This window comes from Melitaea cinxia, chromosome 8, assembly GCF_905220565.1.
Source record: "Melitaea cinxia chromosome 8, ilMelCinx1.1, whole genome shotgun sequence".
Taxonomy (NCBI): Eukaryota; Metazoa; Arthropoda; class Insecta; order Lepidoptera; family Nymphalidae; genus Melitaea; species Melitaea cinxia.
Genome location: NC_059401.1, coordinates 17326113 through 17338153, shown reverse-complemented (window position 1 = coordinate 17338153; position 12041 = coordinate 17326113). Strand labels below are relative to the sequence as shown.

The 12041-nt window shown below is 33.1% G+C and overlaps 1 protein-coding gene across 1 annotated transcript; it reads left to right on the top strand.

Annotated features, from left to right (window-relative positions):
* Positions 1-7467: 7467 nt before the first annotated feature.
* LOC123656089 lies at positions 7468-10071 on the top strand. The gene has a single exon (XM_045591812.1). The coding sequence runs from the start codon at positions 7468-7470 to the stop codon at positions 9778-9780; it is 2313 nt and encodes a 770-aa protein (XP_045447768.1). The 3' UTR covers positions 9781-10071.
* The last annotated feature ends 1970 nt before the right edge of the window (positions 10072-12041 follow it).

Below are 12041 nucleotides of genomic sequence, written 5' to 3'. Positions count from 1 at the left end.
AATATCAAAAATAAATAAATAAATATCTACAGAATACACACACGGTCGTCTGTTCCTGAAAACACAACTTAATGCTTGTGTTATAGGTAACAGCCGACTGGTAAATAACTACTTTTTTTTTCGACAAACCTACTTATAAATAATACGTATATAAATATATAAATAAATATTTATATTACACCCAGACTCGGGGTGGGAATCGAACCCACAACCCTCGGAGCAGAAAGCACTACAAACTGCAACGGGCTAGTTATAATATTTATTAAATGTATTTAAGCTATTTTTATCGCACAAGTCCTACCGAGCATCCATAAAACTCGTACAAAATACTACACAGAAATTTACCGGGCTGAAATAAGCAAGACTGAAATGAACTGAAAAACATCTTTTGTGGAATACGGTAGTTTTTTTGGTTACAGCAGTTTTTCGGGTAAACAATAGATCGGGAAACAAGAAATAAGAAACAAGTGAACGAATATAGAATGAAAAGGGGCGACCGAGAGAAATAAATAATGCATAGAATACATAATGCATGCTTCGGTAAGATATGGGTTTACAAATTTGGAACGTTCAAGTGTGAGTTTTTGACCGTTCGTCGAAAATAGCAATATGTTTTTACCTGTCGATGGAGGATTGTGTTATTCGAGCATATGTATTTATCTTTGTATGTATATCTTATATTTTTAGTAACCTTTTGTAAGATAAATAGCTGGAAGTGTTACTATGAATCAGTTGACATATTCTTTTAAGATTTAGAAGTCTAAAATCATAGAACCACATCAGGACTATACGAAAACGTTTAGATGCTTTGGCCAAACTTGTTCAGTAGACAAAAAACTTGAATTTTAAATAAAAGACGTTAATTAATCCAAATACAGGTAGATTACTTAATTTTTTTCATATTTGTCTCTAAAAGAAAATATCTTAGGCAACCGACATGTGTAAAAAGATATATCAAGAACTATTGAAGAAATATTAGAAAATATAGACAATGTTGAGGCACTTGTAATCCAAATAGTCCTCTTGGAAATTGTTCCGTCTGAAGATAATAACATCAACAAAGTAAATATTGATAATGTTATTACATATGTGTAAATGTTTATTCCTTTGCCCTCGCGAACTGCCAATTCTGAGTCTTAGGGAGCAGTGGGTGAAAATTACCTCCTCCCACCTACTAAGAAACTTTACGATGTATATTCGCCCATCGACATTTAAAGAGAGTTGTGAGCTCAGATTTAAATTTAATTGTTTGTGATCCACAAAATGATACAACAATGATAATAATAATGATAAATAACAACAATGATAATAATAATGATGAATAAAAACAATGATATTTGCATTTCTTTTTTCAAAACAGCATTATAAGAGCTACCTTACTGTCTTAAAATGTCTCGGTAATTATAAAACAAAACCATAATAAAAACGAGTGTGCTTTAAACCATATGATTGAAGTAAAAATCTTTAGTTGCTCCTACAGATATATACTAAACTTAAAAAGCGGTTATTTTAATATTACAAACAGACACTCCAATTTTATTTGTATAGATTAGACGTTTCGATTAGTTTTATTTTCGTTTAGATCTGATTCAATCAGGTTACTTGACTTTGCTTTTATAAGTCTTATCAAATAAATAGAATTTCTTACGAAAAAATAAATCGAATTGAAATACAAGTTACTGAGAATACGTTCAATAAAATCTTAATCTCTATTATAGTAGAAAAGATTGTATAAATTTAATTTGTTATCTTGTATTTATAATTACACCGTTTAATTCCACACGGAAAGACTTTGAAAAGAAGATTGAAATAAATGCAATTTTAATAATAATGCTAATTCTATAAATTAAATATTAATTCTATATTTCTTTCTCAAGTTAAATAATTTCGTGGAATTTTCCGGAAGCCTTTTTAAAATATAATTTATATAAAGAAACGAAATACAGTTTAAATATATATTGTTACAATAATCTGTTTTAATATTAAAAAATACAATAATTTATTGGGAATGAAAGGAAGGAGAATATTAATTTTGCTTATAGTTTGACAGTACTGACTAAGGCCAAAAAACTCTACGCCTCGTACAAATATTTAATAAAAGCGGTGATCATACCTACAATCACTAACGTATCAGCTAGTACATACTGTTCTGTACATCGTAATAACTGTAAATGCTGGACAAACTCATAGCTAAATAAAATAATTGGTCTACTTAATAATAATACAATATAATTAATTAACAATAACTACAACATAACCCTGTAGATCTTTCAAGTCTCGACGTATCATCTATATGTGGGTGTGTTTGTGATTTCAGAATTTTGATTTGTGTGTCAGTAGGGCGTGAGACGTGCTCAAAGCAAGATGTGTCACTTTGTTTGTCGAGTAAATTAAAATATATTAAATAACTATTGTGGCTTAGATTCATAAATATTATTTTATAAGCATGTTTATTTATCCTAAGCATATTCTTACAATGTGCATTTTTGGTTTTTTAAAATGTATTCCATTTTAAGGTTTTATTTTTGCAATAATTTATGGAATGATTACATTATTGAGTAGCATAAAAATTTCAATATCGTAATAATAATTAAGGTAGATCCAGTAATAGGTTTCCTTAATTTACCAGTATTTGTTTAAAGCTGGTAATCTTCAAATGATTACTGATAGGTTTACTTAGTTATGCATAAATTGGAATCTCGAAACTTAGTCGAATTTAGGTGACCAGATTTGATTACAGATAGATAGACAAATACAGGTAAACGGGGTGGTATTGCACCCCCAAGTGCTGAAGCCGACACACGGTCTAGAACTGCCTACCCGGGCGTCCTGGATATCACCCGTAAATGGGTTCCCCTGCGAAACCAAAAAAGAAGGTAAATGGAATGGTATGGAATATGATAGAACTGGGTAGAACGGGACGGGATGACCTTAATTGCACAATCAACACAGACAGTTATGCATTTCGTACAAAGATGACATATATGTTATTAAAAAAGAGCTGTAACGAATTATGTACCTTTATTTTAACATCGTTAAAATTTGACGCGTTGGCGTAATGGTCACAGCACTGGTTTGTGGCTGTTGAGCTAGCAGTTGCGGTCTCAATCACCGCACATGACAAACATTTGTATTGGCTACACTGATGTTTGCCTTGATCTGGGTGCTTGTGCAGTCCTTGTGGGTCTCTCCACCGTGCCTCGAAGAGCACGTTAAACCGTCGTTCCTGGTTGTTATCATGTACACCGTTTCCCATGGTAGGAAATATATTCGCCAACCCGTATTAGAGCAGCGTGGTGGAGTAAGCTCTGATCCTTCTCCTAAACGGGGAAAGCCCAGCAGTAGGATATTACAAGCCGAAGCGAAATTTCGAAGTACTTTATAATTAAATTTAAGATGTAACTAAATATCCAATAGCATTGAAATTTAGCAACAAATGTCCATGTTCATGAAAACAACACTTTCGACTGTTTACAGTAATCTATCTCTGGTTTTTGCCTTCTAGATTTGTGACACAATTTTTATGTAGCTCACGTCATAATTTTATCTTTTATAAGCAAATTCAGAGACAAATAGAATATTGAAACTTGCCGTTGAGTATCCTGCTCAAAATATGTAGCAGCCCGACTGGGGAAGTATACCTCGACCTTACCAAAGATCACAGCTAAATAATACTGCTTCCTAACAGTTTAACTCTAGTCTGTCACTTACTATCAGGTGAACCGTACACTTGTTAGATGACCGAGTTATAAAAAAAAAAAACAATTACCTTATTGACGGTATTTAAATTTTAAATTTAGAATTTTTAGCCTTCTCTCCAATTCTCCTTTATAAATAACCCAGTACCTACTTTTTTGTATCCGTAATAACCGATGTATGTCGTAAATAAATTGAATTATTATGTGAGCCAACAACGAGCATTTGTTATACTCATGTATTGCCTTTTTATTACCTTCCTTAGCGACAGATGTAGAATAACATGGTTACCTTCTGGAGTTTCAATGTGTGTGGAATTTTCGGTCGGGATTGATATTTCTTTTCTTCCAATATTTCTTTCCGGTCGTCTGTCTTCGTGGGTCTCTCCACCATACCTCGGTGAGCACGTATATTCGTTAATCATAGTAGGGAATATATTTCTAAACCCGCAGTGGAGCAGCGTGGTAGATTAACTACCGATTCCTTTTGGTTTAGTTGATCATTATAGCTGATAGTTAGAAGTTTGATTCCCATTTAGAACTATATGTATACAAATATAAACGCTCATCTATAAAAATAAATAAAATGGAAGTGTCTGTTTATAGTATTAAAATAATCGCTTTTTACTTAATGCATATGGATACATACACAGTATATATACCAAAATGACATTTTTTACGATTTTGGTCTGTATCTCTGTCTGTCTGTCTTTTTGTTCCGGCTAATCTCTGAAACGGCTGTACCGATTTTGACTGGACTTTTACTGGCAAATAGCAGATGTAATAAGGAGTAACTTAGGCTATTTTTATTTAAAAATATATTTATTTTGTTACTCTGCGAGCTGAACAATATATTTTTTTAATTCCACGTGGACGAAGTCGCGGGCACAGCTAGTATACAAATATTTTTTACACTAAATCAGAATTGTAAGTAAACGTCTGATGGTAGACATGATTTGTACCGCGTTTATAAATTATTAACTTAAGCATATGACATAACAAATGTTTTTGTGTTTAATATAGATCTATTTTGAAACAACTTATTGTCACCAAGGAGACCTTACAAAGAGAAACAGTCTAAAGTAAGCCTCTAATGACCCAACTATCAAGTATTTCGAACTGATATCGGAGTAAACCCAAGATGTATGTAACAAGCCTAAATTAATAATATGTTTGAACTGAACTATATAATACCTATAATAGAGCAAACACGGGATCTGTATTCTAGTATAACTTTCAAGTTTTATATAAAAATTATTTTAAATAAATATTGTTAGTATTGTGAAAGAACAATAATATACTGTAGCATTTATATGTACATAATGAAATATAAAATATTATGCGACTCAAAATATAACAGAACACTGATTTATTTATGACTATTTCTAATTTCTACGAGTGAGATGAAATCTTTACTGTATATTTGCATCACAAAAATAATAATTAACGCCCAACGAAGTGTGCACGGGTCGGCTAGTATAATATATAAAATTCTCGTGTCGCGGTGTTTCTAGTTGAACTCCTCCGAAACGGCTCGACCGATTCTCATGAAATTTTGTGTGCATATCGGGTAGGTCTGAGAATCGAACAACATCTATTTTTCATCCCCCTAAATGTTAAGGGTAGTCCACTTCATATTTTTTTTTAATTTTGCAAATAAATTATTTATTTTTTATTTTATTATGTTTCGGCGTTAAAAATGACATGCAATCCTAAATTTTCACCCTTCTACCACCAACCTCTATTTTTAAATAGCGTTTAGCGGCAAGACAACGTTTGCCGAGTCAGCTAGAATTATATAAAATTAAAATTATTTCACGTAACAATTGCCAGGAATAAATAATACTTGAAGTAAAATGTTGTAAAGAGATTATTAAAAGAATGTTACAAATTTGACACTTGAAAGACAGACAGAAAGTCATTTATAGAAAGAAAAAAAAACCATCAGCGTCAAAATAACCTAAAACTTAATACAGAAGCCTTGTATGAAGTAAACGTATACAAAGAAGTTAATACAAATTTAATATTAAATATACGAGTACTATGTAGGTTGATGAAGTGGAGGTTGAAAATTTATATAGCGTCAATATAACCCATTCATGGCTACATTAAGCTTTTCTGAGCTTCTATGACGTAGAATATATTATTAATATTTAGTAATAAATATATCACAGCCAGTCTGGGGACCTGTTTGTACATAGCTGGGTCTCTGGGGCAAAAAGAACATTCAAGTATCTATCTTAATAATTAATATAATAATAATAATAACTATTCTTTGTTGTAATACAAAAAAAGTTCTTAATTGGTTTGATTTATCTCGATATCGAGAATATTAGAACAGAGATTTGTTCATATCTATAACGATATCGTTCGATTCCCGCCTGCGTCTGGGTGTAATATTTGTATTTATATGTGTATTATTTCTATGTATATTTATAAAAAAAAAAATAATTATAACAATCGGCTGTTACCTATACAGCCGACCATACAACCGATACATAACAAAAGCATTAACTTGCTTACCATAGGAACAGACGACTATGTGTGAGTTATAAGATATTTATTTATTTACATTAATTATGTGTTATTGTATTAAATATATGAATTTTAAATGTACAGAAATTGTTCATAGATCAAAAGTAAATTAAATAATAAATGATAATAAAGTCCAAATAATATTAGAACTATTCAACTAATATGTATATTTAGGTATAAGATTCACAATTTTACCAATATATTTCTTTCGCAGAAGGTTACATGAATTATCTTCAATCCACGACAGCTTCACTGCTGGATTATTAGACGCCATACATACTTGTCCAACAATTTCTACCAATACACATTTCCTCGCGATATTTTCGTAAAGATTTCCCGAGAAAATATCAAATACAGACCAAACGTTTTATGAAATATTATGAGTAGTCGAAGTTGCGTCGACCGTTGCTTTTTACTTCTATACATATATTCACTTCCGGATTCACGTTACGTGAACCACTTCACGATATTAATGTACAAGCCTTGCGAACAAGGAAATAACAACACATCACCGACAGACGCCGTACACGAAGCCAAATTAAAATAAACACTTCCGTTTAAATTTATAACGGGATCTCTTAATTGTTTCAATGTTTACTTTTGCTTAATTTAATCAATTTCGAAGTTAATTTGGAAAATAAAGTAATAATTATCGGTTTTAATTTCAGGCAATCATATCACCAATATTGACACAGTCTTGTTCAATTACGCAAAAAAAATATGCCACCCATCAAATTGTTGGTAAAATACCTACGTTTTGTTAAATGAATTTTTAACCTTCCAAAGTTTTTACAAAGCACGAAAGCAAATGAGTTATAAAAGTAAAAATCAAAATGTGAAATATATTCTCGTATTGTGTCTGGCATATTTCACAGCTGTGAATTTTTTGTAACGACATTTACAAATAGAACATTTATTTCGTTACGAAATAAATATTGAAACTGTAAAATATCGGATAGCGAAACGTTAGTTCATGACAACAATTGATCTTCTCGACACGTTTTAATATTAAAATGAAAATATACGTATTCTTCGAATAATGTTCACAACTCAAACTTTAATAAATTACAATACAATTCGATAAGTTTATTGATCTTACCGAACAAAGAGACGGCTCGAACTGAATAATATTACAGCGAAAGAACGCATAAAAGAATAGTAATAATTCAACTTCGATTTTCTTTTGTTCCAGATAATGCTCGCCACCTTCGCTGATACTTGGATGCCTTAAGGCAATATGAAAGTCAAACGGAGTCTAGACGTGAGGCTCGTAGCCTTGTATACTACTTGTCTACTCCTACCCGCAATCGCATGCCCAAATCAATGCGTATGCAAGTGGAAAAATGGAAAACGATACGTCGAATGTACGGATAAGGATCTAAAGGCGATCCCTAATTCGCTGGATACAGAAACTCAAGTGCTCGACTTCACCGGCAATGATTTGCAAGTTTTACAAAAGGAGACTTTCCATAAATTGGGATTATTAGACTTACAGAAAATTTATCTGCAGAAATGTCGATTGCAGAAAATCGATAACCACGCCTTTAGGGGTCTCGCGAATCTTGTCGAGTTGGACCTGTCGAATAATTACATTACAGTGATTCCGTCGAGCAACTTCATCTTCTTCCCATCACTAATGCGACTTTCTTTAAATAACAATCCTATCACCGCCATAAAGACTCACTGCTTCCAACATCTCTCTTATTTGAATACATTAGAATTGAGCAGCTGTAAGATCGAGACTATCGAACCCGAGGCGTTCTCAGGACTGAAACATTTGGAATGGCTGAGGTTGAACGATAATAGATTATCAAATATTCAAGGTGATAATTTATTTCCCGATACGCTCCGGGGTATTGATCTCCAAAACAATAATTGGAATTGCGATTGTAATTTACGAGATTTACATAACTGGCTATCCAACTTCAATATGCCGCATACCGTTGAGCCCATCTGCTCACTACCTGAACGTTTAAAAAAAAGGACCATCACGAGCATAAATGAATTTGATCTGGCTTGCTTGCCGAAACTGACCCCTACATCTGTGTATCTAGAGACTAACGTCGGGAATAATGTGTCCCTCGAGTGTATCGTCAAAGCCGTGCCGGAGGCCAAAATACAATGGTTCTATCAAGGCCAACTTATTCGGAATTATTCAACTTCCGCCGCCGAACCGCATCACGTATTTTACGTTGAGAACGGTGTCATAGATAAAAAGAGTGAATTGTACATATTCAATATCGGCAACGATGATAATGGCACTTACGCGTGTATCGCGGAAAATTCCGCTGGCAAAGTTCGTGCGAACTACACGATTAAAATCCTCGTGAAAGAGGAACCCGTCGTTATTGTAGTCACGTTCCCACATCGGCATTTAGTCGTGATAATAACTGTTATATTTCTAATAATTGTATTATTAATAGCAATAATAGCAGTTGTGTTGTTAAAATTTAAGACAGACACTAGAAGTCGTAAGAAGAAAGAGAGTGGTAAGGATGTGGCTTTATGCAACCAAATCTTACCTTCTAGTAGAAGCAATGGATCATTACCAAAGAATAACGGTAGCGTAATAGTGAACGCTCATTCACATCACGCCCTGCACTACACAGTGCAGACGAACCGAGATTACGAGTCGAGCGATGCATACCAAAGCAATAATATGAAAGGCTTTGTCGACAGAAATCCTGACCTAATTAGTGACGCAGAAACTGTCGCTAACAATACACAAAATGAGAACACCGCTCTTTCGGTATACAAAACGCACACTGGAAATGACACTTTCGAAGAAGAGACCGCATTTAACACACCGGCGGTGCCACGACAGGTCACGTGGCAAGATCAACAGAATTTGACGAGCATGCCTCCCATGAGTATGCCACCTAATGCAATGTATCAACACTCAGCGGACGTTCACCTCAACCCGGGTTGTTTTTTAGACAACGAAGGCTATCCTTACGATTATGGTCTTCCGAAACACCCGTGTCGACCAGGAATGATGTCAAATTACTCAGTCGTTGGACCATTTTATCAAACGTTACCTCATAACAGACCGAAAGGACAAAAGTTAGTGTGTAAATTCGCGAAAGATAACGAGTTCAACGCGACGCCGCCGACATGCCCTAATTTCGAAGTGTTCAACGCCACGAATGTAAGACGCACTTTAGAAGGTTACCCAGTTCCGAGAAATCGTCAGATAGCATTTGTTGGAAATGGGACCGTGTATTATAACGAAGAGTTCGTACCTTCTCCGCCGGAAGGATACAAAACTGAGTCTGTCCAGTGCTGCGTACCGACCGAGACATGTTCGAACTGGAATCCGAAAGGAACGTGTGCTGTGATGGTTCCGATGGGTATGCCAGAGGGTCCCGGGAGGTGTTACCAGGTGGAAACTAGGTGTGTCGACACGCAGACAACGGACGCTCGGATGCCGGGCGAGGGGACGGAGAGCGTTCTGAAACCACTGCCTCAAGTGTCAAACGCGAAGTGTGTTTCTGATATGTGTTCCGAAAGCCCCGACGAGGGTTACGTCGGCGATGCTAACGACATCTGACGTCGTCGCCGGAACGATAACGCGTAAACAGGGCTGTCTAGACGCTAACAAAGTGATAAAGCGACTGATATGAAAATATAAGCAAGTAAGAATTAATATAAGCTAAATGAAATTACGCGGATAGAACTTCTGTGTATCGTGCACAATCATTCGAATTTAGAATTAAAAATTATGTAAATCGTAATGTTTTGTACGTACCCGTTTCTATTATATTTTTATAGGCGATTAAATATTAAGCTGTAATGTCCCGACCCAATAACTCCCTGTCGAACTAACAAGATTTTATTTCATTCATAAAAAAAATTGATAAAAGCACCATTAAATAAAATATATATATATATATTACATTATATTTACAGTAGTAATCGTTCTAGTCATAATAAAGAAGTAAACTTTAAAATACAAATAATTTTGTTATACATTCCATTATAATAAAACTAACCGCTCACCACAAAATATAAGTTAAGTAAATTTTTATACTTTAAAACCCGTTAATGTGCCAATCTAAACAGATATATATTGTCAGTAAATACTAAATACATTTTGAACCGAAATTTTGCCACAGTACAAGCGACTTAATTACAAAACGACGAATAAAATTCGTAATATTGCAAGTCGTAAGTTTAAATTAAATATATTCGACACAGATTTTAACAACTTACGCCCTTTCGTAATTTAGAAATAACGTCTCACGACGGAAATTTATGACGTATAAAATCTTGACGTTTTAATAAACTCCTAGCTGTTATTAGAAAGTCTGATTATAAATTTTAAAACGATGTGAACATTTTTTTACTAAATATGTATTGTAATATTATTGTATATTTATTTTTATGTAATTTGTTAGGATTTTAAGAAATAATTTGTATGATTTTATTTACGTATTTAAAAATAGAATTGTTAAAATTAAACGCAATAATCTTCTACAATCTAAAGCTATGTTAAATTTTCTACGTAATTTTATAATTTAAGTCACTAAGTTTTCTTAATATAAGTAGTTGTTAAACTTGTAAATAATAATGTAAATATTAGATTTTATCAAATATTTCCACGTGGTGAAATTTAGTACGTAATTAATTCAGACATTTTGCAACGGACATATAATTGAAGATGTACATTTATACAGAAAAGTATCTCTGATAATAATAATTGTGTTTGCTCGCAAACGAAAAAAACCGACTTTAATTACACCGACAAGTAATTAAACGTAAGTAGAAAAAAAATATCAAACGCGCTAGTCGTCACTACGATTTTCGAGAGTTTCCCACGATTTATCTGGGATTCCATCATCAGATCCTGGTTTCCTTATCACGGTACCACACTTGGGATATTTCCTTTCCAAAAAAAAAAAAGAATCATCAAATCGGTTCATAAACGACGAAGTTATCCCCGAACATACATTATATATATATATATATACGGTCAAATTTAGTAACCTCCTCCTTTTTTGAAGTTGGTTAAAAAGAAGACTATATTGAATAGAAAAAGTTTTACAAACATATTAATTCTGTCTTCTATAAGGTATTATTATACATATTGGACAACATTCTCTTTCAAAAGACATTATATAACTGACTTCTAACACAAAAGAAAACCTACTCATAATATTAACTCACACACACACACACGTGATAGGCCATCTTGGGTTGTTGAATATACATATGTGAAATAACTAATCAATTGATTGTCATGTAAAATAGAGCGTCTTAATCTTTCTATTAACTAGAAATTGATCTTTTGATTAAGCTATGTATGTACATTTATATGTTTATATATAGAAGCGTGGCTATAGTCGACTGGTGTGGTTTACCGGTGTTCGTTTCTGGTAGCTAGCTCTTGTGTAAGTTATATTAATATTAGCATATTAATTTGAGTCATTTATTATTAGTTAATCACACTTAGACGTGAATATTAAAAGTTCACATTTAAACACACACAAAAATTTGTGTTTAATGATTGGTACTGTCTTCTTATTAGCTTTGTTCTTCATAAAATAATTCATTTAAACCGAAAGTTTTTACGTAAAACGTAATTACGTTAATAAACTTCTATAAAAAATGGTCTCTAAAAGAAGTGTCAGTGTTATTCATAAAATATTAAAATGGCCAATTATTGTAATTATTACTTTCTTAAAAAAAAACTTTTTTGGAATCATTTTTAAATGTAAAATACAAAATTAAAATGTTTCCCCGAGTTGCTTTTTAGTCGACAATTATACGATTATTTTAGGCAAAAACGTCGGACTGTTTTTGATAAAATAG

Coding starts and splice junctions, on each gene's coding strand:
- LOC123656089 (XM_045591812.1), top strand. CDS start 7,468: ATGAAAGTCAAACGGAGTCTAGACGTGAGGCTCGTAGCCTTGTATACT.